At 31.3% G+C, this 18,445-nt stretch overlaps 1 protein-coding gene across 50 annotated transcripts in view; it reads left to right on the forward strand.

Annotated features, from left to right (window-relative positions):
- Positions 1 to 18,445, forward strand: part of RIMS1 (regulating synaptic membrane exocytosis 1) — a 488,993-nt gene that overhangs the window by 323,315 nt on the left and 147,233 nt on the right. For 29 of the 50 annotated variants that reach the window (XM_081828518.1, XM_081828521.1, XM_081828519.1 and 26 more), the window contains 8 exons: positions 2,286 to 2,409; positions 5,757 to 5,803; positions 8,444 to 8,556; positions 10,472 to 10,602; positions 11,204 to 11,375; positions 11,504 to 11,657; positions 12,715 to 12,786; positions 17,284 to 17,440. In XM_081828518.1, coding sequence (XP_081684644.1) covers positions 2,286 to 2,409; positions 5,757 to 5,803; positions 8,444 to 8,556; positions 10,472 to 10,602; positions 11,204 to 11,375; positions 11,504 to 11,657; positions 12,715 to 12,786; positions 17,284 to 17,440 — 970 coding nt within the window. The remainder of the gene's footprint in view (positions 1 to 2,285; positions 2,410 to 5,756; positions 5,804 to 8,443; positions 8,557 to 10,471; positions 10,603 to 11,203; positions 11,376 to 11,503; positions 11,658 to 12,714; positions 12,787 to 17,283; positions 17,441 to 18,445) is intronic. The other 21 variants (XM_081828536.1, XM_081828522.1, XM_081828520.1 and 18 more) reach the window with 1 other exon arrangement.

Below are 18,445 nucleotides of genomic sequence, written 5' to 3' on the forward strand. Positions count from 1 at the left end.
GACATGCTCCTTATTAAAGCCCCTCCCTGTCTCCCCATCATCATCTGCTTACATCAAAGCTCTGTAGCTCTGTCCTCTGCTAACTGTTCCAGCCACTTCCATTACCATTCACCTTACCTTCTGCCATGGCAGTCTGCCTACAGGTCGCTGGCAAGCTGTCCGTCTCTAAGACCTAGTCCATGCCTCTTGTCTACCTGTTTGCTTCTCTGCTCTGTGCTCTGCGTGTTGAAGTCCTTTCCATCCTTCAAAACACATCTACAGTTGCCTTAATTCTAAAATGTTTCCTGATATCTCACCTGGAACAGTAACTAATTACTCTCTCCCTAGCACTTACCTGGCTGTACTTCTGTTCCTCAGATGAACTCCTATCATTGCATATAGCACTTTAGTAAAGACAGTCATTCCTCTATTTCTCCCCCACCAAATGTAAGGACAGAGGAAATCTCCTTTTCATCTTTGCATCATCATAATCTACATCCCTGCCTGAAGAGATTATCCACATGAAAATAAATATTGTTTAAAAAAAAACCACCTTCTAGTTTAGGAGGTATTGATTTATAAATAAACACATGTATTAAGTTAATATGGTATTAAAAGTTATGCTTCCAGGTTGCTGTCTATAAAGAGAATTTTATAATTCAGTGCTTTTGCAAAATGTTGACTGCAGCTCATTACTGGGTAGTTACATTAATTTAATGGTTTGTATCCATTTAAAAAAAATGAACTAGAACATGATAGAGTAAGAGATATCAGGGTAAGTATTGTTTCAGAAAATATTTTTTCATATACACACATACATATATATATATACTCACATGATGTAAACTTCATTTCTTTTCTTGGTCAAACACATTTAAAAGACTGAATATATTTTAAATTTATAATTATATTTTATTTCCTTTTTTAACAGCGAAATACATTCATTGCCTATTTAAAAAACCTTGCTGGGTAACTTCTTAGGTCAAACTTTTAGAAGTCATTTAACTGTTGATACTAACCATGCTCTTACAAACCAAAGCAGCATCATATGCTTTTCAAATATTTATTTTTTATTTTTGAGTAAGCCAGCATTTGGGAAAAAATACTTTAAAATAGTTCTAGCAAAACAACTTTTTTCTACTTCCTTTTGCAGACCTACCTAAAAAACAAAGATTTCATGCTTACAATTAGCTTTCTTATGTATAATGGTCATATTGATTCATCAGTTCAACATATATTTACTTAGCTACTAAAATGTTACAGGCACTGAGAATAACAAAATGAGCAGAAACAAAACAAATTAAGACACCTCAAAGTATCCTTGAGGTTGGGATATTTCAGCAGAGCCTACCATTGTGAATTGAAGGGTACTGTGCAGAGAACCATTTGGGATCTAAAACTGCTCTAAATATTCATGAAAAAAAATTTTTCCCAAATGATCTATGGTAAAATATCTAGTTAAAATATCAACAATAAGTATTAGCTCATGTATTTTAACATCATATTACTCTCCTTGACTAATCTTAGAATATTTAACAAATTAATGAGTATTAATTTTTTATTATAAAAATATTTCCTAATTTTACTTTAATGCTCACAATATATATTATGTATAGAATGTGTGTGTTATGAACATCTGGAAGTGGGTTAACTGTCATGCAACGGTTCTACATCTGCTTGCTTTGTAACTTTGCCATAGCTACCTGCGTTGCCCTATGGGTATGAACTCAAATCCTTTCATGCATTTTTATTCTGTTGTGTGTTTGGTGAAGACAATGAAGCATGACTTATAATTGGAAAATTCATGCTAATAAATGTTAATTGCTATTTCAACCAAAAACAAAGCAGGATTTATGCAGAGTTCAATAAGGATCTTTCACATACAGAGCCGCCTGCATTTATTATATGGAGGACATGCTGCTAATTATTATTTTTTAATGTTTCCAAATAGGCTGTGCTAATTCCATCCCATAGCATGAGATTATTTTTTATATTATTTCTGGTATATTTCAAAAGATAAAGGTAGTTTTGTATTGTACTGTTTCCTGTGACCAGTAATATTCTATGGGGGAAAGAAAAAGAAAAAAAAAAAAAAAAAAGGAAAGAAAGAAGAAAAGAAAAAAAAGTGTTTAGATAGAAGAACCATTGAGCTGACATTATATGTCAGTCAATTTGCTTTTGAGAGCAGGGCCTAGACAATTAAACTATTTGTATATGTTTTGCATTTCTTTGTTAAAAAAGAGAAAAGATAAGAAAAACAAACAGAATATATAAGGTAAAAAAATACCCTTTTTTTTAAATTCAAGGGGATGAAGTTCTAGAATGGAATGGTAAACCCCTGCCGGGAGCTACAAATGAAGAAGTTTACAACATTATTTTAGAATCAAAATCAGAACCTCAAGTTGAAATTATTGTTTCAAGGCCTATTGGGTAAGGCTAAAAAAACTTACTTCTTAAGTTTAGTAAATTACATGTATTAGCAGGGTTTTAAAAAGAAGTTTATACATTCATACAGTACATGTTAACATGGATAGTTTTTTCTTCAAATATGGGCATACATTTTAGATTTTTTAAAATTTCTTCATTTTTTAAACTTGAGTACTGAATTTTCTTCACTACGTTTTAGAAGCTCCACAGTTTAACACTTGTAATATCAAAAAATATTGATATGTATTTTTCAGAAGTGAAATATAAACTAAAAATATTTTCTTTTAATGACAGAACTATTTACTTTTAGTAATTCTAATTTAACGAGTAGTATTTCCTTAAAGGGAGTCACTAACAAAGGTGTCTTTTATGACATTTAAAATAGTAATTGTTTCATGTCTACATGAATTTTTTATTATTTTACTAAGAATGGAATATTTTTTCTATATTTTTACCGATGGGTAGTGCCAACTTTCATTTAAAATCAAGCAAGTGTGAAATATTTCAACTTATAGCTGGTCATAATAATTGTTATAATATTTTTTAAACTTCAATTTTTAGCATAATTTAATAATCTACAGCCAGTGGGATATTTTTTATATTTGTGCATAGAGTTCCCCACATTAGTTAGCTTTTGCTGACTAATGCACAAAGTCCAAATATTCTTTTTGCCAGTCTGTCATTTTTTGGAAGACATTTTAAATTGTCTCATTATAGTTGGCTTGATATTTAAATATATTTTTGGAAATAATTCCCTTTTTTTCCCCTATTCTCTAAAATATTATAGAGCCATTAGTTCAAGACTTTTTATGTTGAAAAAATAGTAGCCTTAAATTTTTGTTGTCCTCATGTGTATCTGTCAATGCAAAACATACAAGAAAATATAATTATCCTGATTTTCAAAGGGCTGAAAATGTATTATCATATATTTCAAAGAATAATATTAATATATATAAACTCTAAAATAAAAGCAAGATTATAAACAGTTTTAAGTGGTGATTATTAAGAGTAAACATTGAAGACATTTGCAAAAGTATTGTACATTTCCATGCAGATTTTTTTAAATAGCAACACTATATAATTCATGCTAGTTTTACATGACATGTGTTCTAGTGCTGAGGTAAATATGAGACTGGAAAAGAGGTAAGTAAATTGGAAAATGAGTCAAAAGTATAAAAAAAATTAAAATCAAGCATTGTACACATTGCCAAATACTTTCAGATATGTAGAGGTTTAAAAGTAATCAGCTAAAATATTGATTTATGGTAACTTTAAAAAAAACTAACAGACAATTAAAGTGGACTGGAATAACATTTTCATTATTTTTACTTCTGTATGAAAATAATTTAAAAAGTAATAATCTGCATAGACAAACTCTAAATTCTCATGGATTATGGAATTCAAAAAAATATGGAATGCGAAGATTATATTTAAATAAAAATCAAATCTGGCATCAACTTTCCAGTTAATAGCGAAATTATTAGAATCCTAGAAGAATAATTCTAGCTATATTTAATATTATGTTTAATGTAGTTCTATGGGTCATTTAAAGCAGAAAGCAATATGTATTCATAGTTTAGTGGTATAGTAATTCCATGAATCATTCCAAATATAACTTATATGCACTTTGATCAGTATGGTCTAAGAAATATAAGCCATCTTGAGGTATTGACCAATTTTACCAACCTACCAAATATAATATTCTTGGTATTTATGCTTATAGTTGGTATCAGATCTATTCTATCACCTTACTTGTGAGTGGAATGAGTAGAACTAATTAAGAAGACTTGTTTGTAGACGTGGAAATTTATGCCTAAAAATATTACTGAAGCAATTAACATTAATATATTTTGATTCAAAGTCACCTTAAAAATTTTTTTTACAACTTCTCCATCTTTCCTTCCCAGACACATAAAATCCAAAGCTTGTGCCTGGTTTTAGAGTTCCAAATTCTAATTTCCATAATTGACTTTGAGGCTGATTTTCAAAGTTGTACTATCTAAAAAATTATTGCTTCTAGATTTTCTAAAAATCTACTTTTATTTGCCTAGATAAATTTAGAAGAAGGTAACAGGAGATAAATAGTTGGTTTCTTGAGTCTTAGGTATTGAAGATTAGTCTCTTAATTATGAAATACTTATTTTATACCAATCATTATTCAAAAATTTGTGATGAAATGTATTTATAAAATACACAACACAAGATCTATTATCTTTGTAAGAAGTATAATATTATAGGTGGTTATGAAAATTACTCAAAAAAAGTGAAAATGAGGAGTCAGGAAAATAATCAGAAAAACTGTTTTTGTTTCTGTTCTCCACCCCCCAAAAGTGCAAAGAAAAGTCAAAGTGAAGTTAGGTCACAGGTAAGTGGTTAGAAATTCTTAAGTAATGCTCTAGCATTATTCTAATAATTCTGTTGGTCCTAGCTAACTCCAGTCTGCTTTAATATGTCATGTTAATACTTGCGTATTGTTAATCTCCTTAAATTGATACTAAACTATCTTTGAAAAACCAGAGGTAAAGTAGTTATATGTAGTACACTTCCCAAACCAAACTGGTCCAGGGTTCTTAAGGTCACAGTGGATAATGGATTAAGCTGAGGTTATAGTAAACATTTATTCAGAGTAATTTGTGAGTGTGACAGGAATGGGTGTTCTCACGAGTCACTTTCTAATCATACAGTAAATGGCCATATATTTAGTTAACTTCAGTATAGAGATATAAATCTCTATATAGGGTTATATATGTGTATATGAATTATATATTCACATATATAAAATATTTTAGCTTTTTTGTTGCAAGCTTGAACCATTTTTAATTTCCAAAGCAATTCATCCTTTTCATTTTATTAACTTTGCCCATGATATTCACCATATTATTTTATTATCAAGAAATGTTTTCATCCCTTTCATTCAGTAAACTCTTTCAGATGTGTTTGTAAAGCATATTACTGATTTGTAAAATATGTGTCATTTTGATTTTCTAGAATTGAAATAAAATATTACCTTTAACATTTTTTTATTTCCAAAACCTGCTGTTTTGGTAGTAAAAATATTGTGGTAATTTTAGCCACAATATTAGTCTGATTGTTGTCATGTTGAAGTGTTTTGCTGTTAAATATATAAAAACTTATTTTTACTGCAGTTTGTGTGTGTGTGTGTGTGTGTGTGTGTGTGGTGTTTGACATTCATGCACATTAGTAATTGCCTTGATAGTAACTCCTGTCCATTTCCACACCTGTAAAGACCCAAAAGGATTGTTCACACCACTGAAATAAAATGTGGTTGTGATCGCCTCAGGCAAGGTAATTTAGCTAATGGGATTTTCACCATACCCTGTTTCTTTTAGTGACATTCCACGGATTCCTGAGAGCTCCCATCCTCCACTGGAGTCCAGTGAGTATAAGATTTATTTGTTATTATAATATGTATTGAATGCAATTGAAGAATAAAGATTTACCATTTGCTTTAGTTATTTGATATAAATGAATTGGTGTTACTATACTAAGGTTATCTCCAGTAATGTCAGAAGTAGGCAACTATGACAATCATTGGAAACCCAAAGTTCTACTTTAAGATTTTTCTTTTTCTACTTTTTTTTTTTTTTTTTGATGGCTATGCAAAAATCTTAACTGGCAGTCCCCTCTGCATCATAACAGGCAGGACCCTCACAGAGCTCGGTTAATATACCAGTACTAGTTATGTTTGCTGTACATAAAAATGTATTGTGATACTGGATTATTCAGTCTGATTGGTAATTAACTCATTAGTCTCATGAGCTAGACTTCAAGTGAGGGAAACAAGCACATTAACAGATATTTTAAAAACAGCCTAACATAAACACAGGGTATTGTACGTAAGTGATGAATACTGAATTCTACTCCAGAAACCAATATTGCGCTGATGTTAACTACCTAAAATTTAAATTAAAATAATAATAACAGAATTTTAAAAAATAAAAATAATTAAAAAAATTAAACAGTGTCTGGTATGATCGTGGAAATGAGTGGGTGGAGTAGAGGTGAAGTTCAGTGGGCATAAGGGGGTCAGGAGACAGTGAGGCTAGAGGGTTAAATTATCTACATAGCCATTAAAAGACTCTCCAGGTGGGGTGCCTGGGTGGCTCAGTTGGTTAAGCGACTGCCTTCGGCTCAGGTCATGATCCTGGAGTCCCGGGATCGAGTCCCGCATCGGGCTCCCTGCTCGGCGGGGGGTCTGCTTCTCCCTCTGACCCTCTTCCCTCTCGTGCTCTCTCTCATTCTCTCTCTCTAAAATAAATAAATAAAATCTTAAAAAAAAACAAAACAAAAAAAAACAAACTTAAAAAAAAAAAAAAGACTCTCCAGGTGATAGAAGATGACAGTGTGTGCAATGAAGTCTAGACAGGTAATGAGGTTTTCAGTGAGAATGTGAAAGTGATGCAGATATTTACTCTGCAATGGATTGGCATTAATTTCACAATACCTTGGGCTTGATGATCAAGTGTTCTTAGGTAACCCATTTATGGAAATACAAAATACAAAGTGATTTAAGAGGAAAACAAGTGATCATGGTTATAAGGAGGTAGAAAATATGTGAATGGGATAGACAAGGAACTAAAGATCAGCTTAGTATATTGAATGCAGACCAACATGCATGCCTGCTGGAGATGAGCCCATATTTGGTTTTGAGCTTTCTGATAACTAATACATAGAGGGAAATGGGACCAATTGCATAATTTATATCTGATACTATTTAAAAATAAACTGTTATAATATTAAAAACAAACTGATTATTAGAAGCAACAGTGTTCTTGGACGAAGACCCAAGAAAAAAAATTATTCTAAGGATACTTGAAAAAAGAAGCACAGTAACAAAGAATTTTATAGAATTCTTTCTTGAAGTGTTTGGAGGACACAGAGTGATGCTGTGTGGCTTAACTTAGACTTAATTTGTGTGTATAGAAAAAAATGTGTGGATGACATACCCTCAGGCAATGCTCCATAAGTGTTTATCAATAAAGCTAAATTTTGAATGGCTGTGGGTTCAAGGTTATACTTGCTGGGGTAATAGCATTCCATGCATTGTGTCAGGGTATACTTTAATAGTAATCTGAGAAGAGAGAACTCTCATTTTAAAAAGAGGGGAGAAAAGCCACACTGAGTGGCTAAATGGAAAGCCAGCCTTCTCCATGTGAAGGTGAAGTGGGTCTCTTGAGACAACATTCTCAGACATTCAAGAGATTCATTTTTAAGATCAAAACTGCGATAGATGGGGGCAGGGGGTGCCTGGGTGGCTCAGTAGGTTAATCGTCTGACTCTTGGTTTCGGCTCAGGGTCATGAGATCGAGCTCCATGTTGGGCTCCCCGCTCAGTGGGGAGTCTGCTGGAGATTTTCTCCCTCTTCCTCTCCTTCTGCTCCTCCCCACCCCACTCCTGCACACATGCTCTCTCAAAATAAATAAATAAATCTTTAAAATAAAAACTGAGATAGATGGTAAATCTTATTTTAAAAGGAATGAATTCTAGGCTTAGATGTGGCTCATAAATTATATGTGAATTCATTTTAATTTCAGCATGGACAGTTCATAATAGATAATTCTTTAGCCAAGATATTTAAAATAATAGGCACCATCTTTCTTGTCACTAAAGCATGAAGCCTTTATCTACATGTAAGGTTATGCCAGAAACTAAACTGTACAAATACACCCCAGAAATACAGAAAACCAATATTAAATTGGAGCAAATAAATAAAATATTTAATTATATCATTTTAAATCCTTTAAAATAGGCAAGTGACCGAAGAAGACAATATGATCATTTTCTCTGACTATCCAATTAAAAGTAGGTTTACTTTTATTGATGGTATTGAATTATAGTTTTATACAAATAACAGGTGCATTTAACATTTCATAAAAAAAATCTTTATTCTCACACACATTATAAATGTAATATAAAATAAATTAAACATAAATTTTTATATTTTAAAAATATAAATTATATTAAAAATAAATTAAAAATATAAACAAAAATTACTTAATTTTTTTTCTCATTTTAGGTTCAAGTTCCTTTGAATCTCAGAAGATGGAAAGGCCTTCTATTTCTGTTATTTCTCCAACAAGTCCTGGAGCTCTAAAAGATGCCCCCCAAGTCTTGCCAGGACAACTTTCTGTATGTATTTTTCACACATGTTGGAACCGTTAGTCTTTGCTCATTGTTTTGAGTCTGTCCTTAAAAATGAAGGTCATTTGTCCTTTAAATGTACCCCCAAATTTTAAGTCTTCCTTCAGATATATGTCATATATTTAACACCATAATCTATTTCACAATTTTGCATGTATTTATTAAATTATTAGATTAGTCTTTATTCATATTTTTATCTGGAAATATTTGTTGAGTGCCTACAATGTACCCAGATGTTGTAAACATTCAATGATAAATGACAACATAAGTAAATAAAATACCCATTATGTTTTGTGTGCTATATAAAAGTTTCTAAGGTAAGTAGTTGGTTGGACATAATCAACTCAGAAGGTCATGTTCCACTCACTTAACAACCTTATGAGCCTGGAGGAAAAAAAGAATTGTAAATACTCTTTTTAACTTCTTGAATCATTTGATGAAACACTTCATTTCTGATGTCATTCTGAAAAAGCTACAGTTTTTCTTACTGTTGCTTTATATATGACGTGGGGAAAGCCAGAGTAAAGAAACTATGGCAAACCATTATGAAATGCCACATCTATGTAGATTATGGTACAAGACAGGATATTTATATTCGTAACTAAAAGAAAACTTGCTTCAAACTATTCTATAAATAGTTTACTTTTTCTCCTTTGGTAATGTGTGGATTTCTATAGTCTATTTTTGCTGCTCTTCTCTTGGCATTTAATTAAACAAAGAAGGTAACTGTAAGCTTGCTGTTATTTTTAAAACCATTCCTGTTTTTAACTTCTATTTTTAGTAAATTGAATATCTTTGTATAGTCCTTTCTGTTTATTTTATCTGCCCTGCCCTGTGTGTGTGTGTGTGTGTGAATCTCTCATATACTCCACCAATATTTTAGGAGGGATAAAAACCTGTTTTGGTTTTATGAAAAACACATCTCTGTTATTAATTGAGAACAGAGATAAGGATTCATATGGATTCAGGTTTGAATCTTTAATCTGCCCTGTACTATGAAAGACCAATCATATGTTAAATTAGTTTATTTTTTTATAATGACTTTTAAATATGTTCAATATATTCCCATTAGACAACTTTTGCTCATAGTTCTTACTCAACCATAGAACTAACTTTTAAATTAAAAAAAATAGTAATGTTAACATTGTTCACTGCCAGCACAAATACTATATTGACTGCTAAAGTTCTGATTTTTAGGAGTTTGATGGTATTTCAGTGTACCATTTTCCCATTTTTCTCTATTCAAACTACTATGAAATCTTAGTAGAAATATCATTATTTGGCCTTCACTTAGTTGAGGGTATGTAATGTACCTTTCCTGCCTTCCTTGTTCTTTTCCCCTTCTCTCATGAAAATTTACCTGTAATAGGTTAATTATAAAAATTAAATGGGAAAAAAAATAGAAAACAGCAGTACCTGGTATAAAAGAGGCCCACAGTAAATATGTTTCCTGATCTCTACCAAATCACTTGTGTAAATTGCTTATTCATTAAACCTCATTCCAACACGCATAGTACTACAAAATGCATTCAGCCACACGAAGATCATCAAGGCATTTATAATCACCAAACACTGGCACTTAGCACTTAAAGATGAGGATAATTGTTTTAATACTCCCTTCTTCCCTTACTTTTTTATAAAATTTTTATCAGTTTTATTTTCATAACCGGATATGAGAGAGTATGACACTATAGCCTTGCCCGTTGTAAGTCATGTTTAAAATACATAAAGAGAAAAGTCAAGTTATAAGTGGTTATGCTTTCCAGTTGGAATTCTTTTCAGAAATAATATTTATAATTATATTGTAATTTAAAAGTTCTTCAAAAATAGTTGCAGTACTTTTTTTGTAGAATTATAATACCTCATGACTTTTACAAATAATTCCTTTCTTCATTGATCTTAGGTGAAGTTGTGGTATGATAAGGTGGGACACCAGCTGATTGTAAATGTTCTTCAAGCAACAGATTTACCGACTAGAGTAGATGGGCGTCCCAGGAATCCCTATGTGAAAATGTATTTTCTTCCAGATAGAAGGTAGTGAATAATTTTAGAAAAATATGCAAAAATTCTTACCAATAGAAAAGGTACAATATCATCTCCTGGGATATAGTTTTATTTATTTTTAAAGCCTTATCAAGGTAAAATTGATATACCAAAAATTACATATAATTAACATGTACATTTTGATGAGTTTGAACATATGCATATGCACACCTGTGATATAATTTTAAAATATAATAAATCATTCTCTATGAGGGAATAAACTATGTTCCCCCTGAAAAAAAAAATCCCACAAGCTTTCTATTTTTTAAAAAATAATGTACCAATTTAAAGTTTTTTCATTACCTTGTTTATACATCTATTAGTCTTGGATGGCTATACATCATTTAGAATGTACCTTTGTGTATGTATGCCTATTATCCCAACTACTGCTAACATTATAGTTAAAATTAGAATAGTGTTAAACCCTGCAGTCTATTTAGACTTATGTTAAAAGTTATGAATTAAAAATAGTAAAAAAAAAAATCCCAGGAGCAGTATTACATGTCACTACAATAGATGGCAGCAGATACTTCATTTTGCTTTTTCATCTACAAGACATACTTATTTTTCTGTTGACATACTTATTTTTCAGTGATAAAAGCAAAAGGAGGACCAAAACAGTAAAGAAAGTCCTAGAACCAAAATGGAATCAAACATTTGTCTATTCACATGTACATCGTAGAGATTTTAGAGAACGGATGTTAGAAATAACTGTGTGGGATCAACCAAGAGTACAAGAAGAAGAGAGTGAATTTCTTGGAGAGGTGACGTATCTTGTAAAGATTCAAGCCAAATACTTAACGGAAGTTTCTGTGATATGTACTAATTACGGTTGCTTTTATATTATGTTTTGGTCAAGACACTTGATTTAATTTAAGAACTGCCCTTTCAGATCCTCATAGAATTGGAGACAGCACTTTTAGATGATGAGCCACACTGGTATAAACTTCAGACACATGATGAATCCTCACTACCTCTGCCTCAGCCATCACCTTTCATGCCAAGGCGACACATTCATGGAGAAAGCTCTAGCAAAAAACTACAAAGTAGGTTAAAGTTATTTTTAATTAACCAGAATTAGTTATGTGGTCATGATCAAATTAGAGATTGACATTCAAGGTATTTTTCAAATGTTTATTAGAGATCAAAATATTGAGAAATTATTTATCTATATAGAGACTTGACAAAACTATTTTCTGCATTTCCCTAATGAAAGTAATATGTATAGTACAGTAGAGTGATTCCAGAGCTGAAAGTTTAAAAACTCTGAATTATCATTCTTTGCCCAGTACTGACTGAGTTGTTGATTGGTGTACTGATAGAGTAATTTTTTTTTATTATTAATGGGTTGTTACATATAAGGTTCTTGATAACTTTATAGTTGCTGGGTATTTTTAGTATTATTATTCATAAGAAACATTTTTAAAAACACATTGTAAAGTATGTTTGTTGTTACTTATCTGGTGATTGGGAAAAGAGTATTCTTTTCTGCATGTGTCCATTAAATTTTGAGTTATGACTAAATAATAAATCAACTGATACTTAGAAGCTTCTTTTTGGTAATCTAGAACGAAATTGTTTTCCTCTTATAATTCAACATTTCATGTTAGTACCTCTCTGATCAATCATTTTCTCAAAGTTAATGTTTAATGCAATATAATGGCTAATTTTGAAGGATAAACATAAATATTTTATCAAGAGCCGTGACATCCTTTTTAGTAATATGAGCTTAGTAGAGTTCCAGCCAAGAAAGTCTTTCAGCCTTCCCACCGAGCCCCATCCTCCCATCCTCCCGGAACAGTGGAGGAGGGCGCCTAATTGAGCAGAAAACAGTGTATACACTTCGCTATAGGCTTTTACTATAATACATTAATTAAAGAAAATTTGAAAAATTAAGTTATTAAAGGGAGGAAATACTGAGAAAATGTTATCTTTGGAGAACAAACTTTAAAAAAAAAATCAGCTCAGCGTTTACTTTGTGTTATTCTTGTTCAAAAGTATTCAGTAGTAATGTCGTTAGCCTTTAAAAAAAATTTGACCATGTCCTTTACATTTCATAAACCAAAAGACCCAGAGGTATCTGTTTGCCTTATTGTTGTACAGGATCTCAGCGAATCAGTGATAGTGACATCTCAGATTATGAGGTTGATGATGGTATTGGAGTAGTTCCTCCAGGTGCGTGGGTGAAGAGCATGGCTCTGCTTAACTGTGCTTCTTATGCTTGTGTTCACTGTCAATTTCCAGACTTATCTGGGATACTGAGCTGGAGATTTGTAGCACAGAGAAATCAGTATTCTATTATTCCATGGTGACTTGTGTTCCAAATTATTAAGAAAGTTTAAAATGGACTAATAACTATTCATTAACAGTCCCACTTATTTAATTTAGTCAGGTTCTGTTGTAGAAGCTAAGATGGCTAGCTAGGTTGAAATCATTCTTTCACAATGCTCTGAGCATAAGCAAAAATACGAATTTCATTTTGAAAGGATATGGTTAATTTTCTCAAATAAAAATTCCATTCTCCTATGTTTTATATTGTATGCCTATGATTTTTCCTTCCTCTGTTTCTGAAAATAATGTAGCCTTCCATGGAATATACTGAGAAAGGTGCATGGCAGGGTTTAAAACTGCATGTGGCATGGCTTAACTTTTAATGCTTTTGTGATGTGTTTACCACTTATACCTAGAATGTATATGTACATATTAAAATAAGGAAATGCTTTAGAGAGATTCAATATTCATTTTAAATTGACATCTTTTTGTCACTGTCAAGTTAGTAAAATTTTTGTGGCATTATGTGATTCAAATCTATGTTTCTCATCTGACTCTCATCAGAAAGTGAGTAAAACCAAGTAGTAAAGGCTTATTTTCTTGGCACTAATCCTGTGCTATTTCCTTGACTTACTAATAAAAAGTAAGGAAATACCAAATAAGAAGTAAAGAGAAAATCTTGGGACGTATAAATATGAGTTATTAAAGGCATTTCTTTAGGACAGTAATGACATATGACCCCTTAATTTATGTGATTTCTCAGATGGAGATGCACTTAATTTGAGGGCAATGATTTTGACAAAGTCAGTAGACAGATTCCACATTAAATCTAAATGACTAAATTCACAATTCAAAGAGAAACATACAACTTCTTTAAAACTAGGAGAAATTATGGAGAGTTCTCTAAAATTAGGTTTCATTTGCTTCCTATAATTCAGAGAAAATATAGTCTTTAATCACTGTATGACATTAGCAAATATTTTTAAAAACAATAAACCTGGTGCTGTTCACATCTATATTCTTAGATAATACTCTCTGATATCAGACTGCAGGAGTTTTAAGTATTAGTGGATAAAATTTCATATTTTCTGTTTTGTTTGTTTTTAAAAGTATCATAATAATGAGACACATTCTCCACAGAAACTTTAACACAACATTCAACAGAATATTTGTCTTTTATAAAGTTGAAAGTGGAAAAGTGATTGTACATTAAATCCACTGACATATTTAAATAGGAATCAGATGATTCCTGGTAGGAAAGTCATCAAGCCTTTCTAACAAGAATCTTGACTATTAATCAGCATTAATGTGGTCATTACCAACTCATCTAAACAGAATTTACTTCTGTGTGTGGTTCTCAAGTTTTATTCACCCAAAATTTCATATTTTTTAATGATGAGGCAACAGCAAATGGATAAAAGAATAAATGACCAATTGAATAAATACTAAATTACTAAAATGGTGAGTTTCCTTTCATTTCCCTGAGAGATCACATAGATAGCAGCCAAAATGGGAGTTACAGGACCCACTACAATTGGAATTAATGCTTGGATACCACTAAAAAACATGGAGTTTTAAAAATATTTGTATTCTGTACTGAAATATACCATATCATGATTTTTATAAACATATATAATCTCTTTCATCATATAGAAGGAATGCCTAAATTGTCATTTCAAATAATATTCATTTTTATTTAACATTTAAAAGGTAATGAGGCAGGACTCTTATAAGAATGTAACAAATCAATAATCAATAAGTAATATTTTATGTTCCAGAGGTCTTTCATAAGTTAAAAAGGGAGACAATGCAATTAATTTATATTTTCAGGTATACTCTTCATTGATACAAAAGGGATGTATGGTAGCTTCTGAAGGGATATAGGTGTGGGCGATATAATATAGCAAGTTACACAGTAATATACAATACATTTTTTTAAAAAGAAGACAGGTGAGGCATTGGTAAAATAAGGGCAAGCAGCAAAAATAAAATGAAAGGATAAGTTAATAAACAAGCAGGTGGATAAATTCTCCTATGCTTTTAGAGATAGATTACAAATTTTTTACCATGTTTCCTAGCATCCAATATGAAGAGAGATTTGTTTAGATGTAGATACTAGTTCTACATATGTTCAGTGTACTCTGAAGTTTCTGGTTCTCTTTCCTGAAGTTCAAAAGCTTAATTTAGATGTCCTACCACAGCTGAACCTTAAAATTTCTAATACTTTTGCTTTTCTAGGACCACAGAGTTCTGTGCTCTGGTTTGATGTACTTATTACTATCTTTCTCCACTGAGGGAAGCCTAAGGTTCTAAAAGTAGCTGAGAAGCTCAGAGCTACATTTTATTAACTTTATCATAGCTTTGTTGTTATTTAAAATAAGTAATTTTAGCTGCTTAAGAAGAATAAAAATATGCAGAGTACCCTTATGTGGGGCAAGACACGTGGTAACCCCAACTTTTCTGAACATTATTTGAAATTCAGAAAGTAAGAAACAAACATAAATACACTCTTTGAGTTAACCAAAGCATTGAAATGAGCATAAAATAGCAGTTTCCTCCCACCTTTTACTGAAGGTAGAGAATATGTGTTATCAACAATAAATTAAACATAATACAAAGAAAACCAAATTAATTTGAAAAGCATCAAAAAACTATGTATACAAATTAGGATAGGATAAAAAAAGAAAGATACTACTTTCTATGTAAATACAAAGAACCCGTGAAAAAAAATCAGTTATACCCTTCTAACAGTAAGATGTCTAAATTCTCTAAGTTATTTCCTAATAGTTTTATTATATCAAATATGAAAGTGTTATTTATATACCTGGAATATTCATTGAAATCTTGAAATGGTGCTCCCAATTCAATCTTGACCTTCCATAATTATTGTATGATTGATACAAAAAGTTATCAAGTGATATCAAATGGTAATTTGAAGTGTTTAAGTAATTCAGACCTTGGATTAATTATCTTTAAAAATAACCACCATTTTTTATAATGAGCTATGAAATAAATTCACTACATGTAAATTTACTTGGTTTCTTTCTAAACTTAATATTACAATTTATACACTTGAACAATGACAAAGAAACTTTCCTATGTGGAACTCAAAATAATAGCTTAATTGCTATGATTTTTGTTATAAAATGAAGTATGTGAAACTATAAATTATAACATTTATGGTTACATTATTTGGCCATTATACTTAACGTTTTTAGAATGACAGAATGGTTAGGCATCTCTGATCTTGATATTATCATTTTGAATTGTCATTCATAATCATTTATGAAATGTTTAAAGACCTTTCTTATTCGTTAAGCTTAGTTAAAAGATCATACAATCACAACAAATAAATTATTGGAGAATTTTAGTCTGCCTTTCATAATGATGTTTCATGGCATATTTTAAAATAATGTAGGAGTTATCAAGTAAATAAATGAAGAAAAGTTCAAGCTGCCCAGTTAAATTTAATGTTTTCATGTTTCATGTACTTTTATGTAGTTGTAAATATAATTATTTTCCCTTTGGCTACAGAATTTTTTATTTTCCTTTCAATAATAGCAAACAATGACCCTTGTGGAAAAAAAAAATTAATTAACTGTTACTTGGATTTGAGATTGGATTACTGTTTTATCTTAACTAAGTCAGAGATGATATAAACCTTTTTGTTTCAAGGGAGAATGAATTTAGAATTTATTTTTAATTGCAATTATGTTAACTGTATTAACTAAATTATGTTATCAACACATTTTGTGGAATAGTTTCAGATGTCTGAGGTAGATTTGACGATTGTTTCTATAGGAGGGTTAATTTTCTCTGCATTATTGCCATAGTCATCCCCATCCATACACTGTTTTCATTTGAAAATTATGGCATTATATGTAGTTTGCAAATTGAGTGAATATTTGTAATAGTGAAGATCTTACTACTCTTTGTTAACAAAAATTGATATGATAACTTTTCTTTTTTGCAAAGACATCTGAAATCCGACTAAAATAGTTTATCCTTTGGAAGAAAAATTCAAATAACATTTAAAGAGACCTCAAATTTCTAAGCATTGACTTATCTATTAACTATAGTTCACTGTCAATGAAAAATCACTAACTCATCATTTTTTAAATTAAAATAGTATCCCAGCTCATCATAACATCTGAGGCATCAACTGTCATATTCATATGCAGTATCTCCATGGGCACCTTTGAACAAATCTGTAACCTGTTTTTATGCATGTATATGTTACACTCTGTGTACGTATACTTAATAGTTTTGAAGAGAAAAGCTAATAATACTGATTGCATGGCATTTATTGTAGTAGGTCCGTGGCTGCTTTAGATATAACTTGATATTATGTTTACATTATAGAAGAATACTGACTGATTTTTTTGTGTGTACTCTTGCCAGTAGGTTATAGGTCTAGTGCTAGAGAAAGTAAATCTACAACATTAACTGTGCCAGAACAGCAAAGAACAACTCATCACCGCTCACGTTCAGTATCTCCTCACCGCGGCGATGATCAGGGAAGGCCGCGTTCACGTTTACCAAATGTGCCATTACAGAGGTAGGCTTTGAGATGGGCTTGAAGTCTCTGACAGTACTTTTTAATTTTAATACAATGTAACCTGCCACAAGACTGTTACTGACATGAAATAATGGTTTAGTCAGTCAGGTTATTTTTTCAGAATCATTTGTGGGCAAAATGTCTTTTTATTCATTACTCCATCTATATTACATTCTGTTCTTGAATCTCAAGAAACTTTTTCCACAAGTAGAAGTTTATGTCCCAAGCACGGTTTTTGAATAACTATCTTGTATTCTCTTGACTAGTTTTCTCTCCTGTTAGGAAGAATTGTATGATAATGAATAACTTGTGGAGAGAAATGGCAAAGAGGAAAAGCTTAAGAGGCAGAAAGTATTTTTAAGAAATTTAGAATTTTGGGGCGCCTGGGTGGCTCAGATGGTTAAGCATCTGCCTTCAGCTCAGGTCATGATCCCAGGGTCCTGGGATTGTGCCCCACATCGGGCTCCTGGCTCAGCAAGGAGCCTGCTTCTCCCTCTCCCTCTGCCTCTCCCCTGCTCATGCTCTCTCTCTCTCTCTCTGTATCTCTGTGTCTCAGAGAATAAATAAAATCTTTAAAAAAAAATTAGAATTTAGAAAAAAAATAATAAAAAAATTAGAATTTAGAAAAAAAATTTAGAAATTAGAATTGTCTCTTTGAAGCACTTTAAGTGCTTATAAAAGCATGTAAAACATAAGTAATGTAGTGCTATATTTTATCTTATCCTGAAATATACTTCTGAAATTTAAATTAAGTATGCAGATGAAAATTGTCCTTTTTTGACAGAGATGCAAAAGAAGGTTGGAGAAATGTAGCACAGGCAAAGCACTCATAGAGAATAAATACCTTTAACTCATTGATAAAAATATGCATTCGGTTATGATGCCAACACTTCTCAAGCCATGCCCGTTTTTTGCCAGTTACTAACACATCTTCCCCATTCGTCTGTCTGCCAGATTTGGGAAGATTATATACTTTGATGCATTTGTATTTTTGTAACCATTTTA

The sequence above is a fragment of the Leptonychotes weddellii genome, chromosome 8, assembly GCF_054177405.1.
Source record: "Leptonychotes weddellii isolate Sample4059 chromosome 8, ASM5417740v2, whole genome shotgun sequence".
Lineage (NCBI taxonomy): Eukaryota > Metazoa > Chordata > Mammalia > Carnivora > Phocidae > Leptonychotes > Leptonychotes weddellii.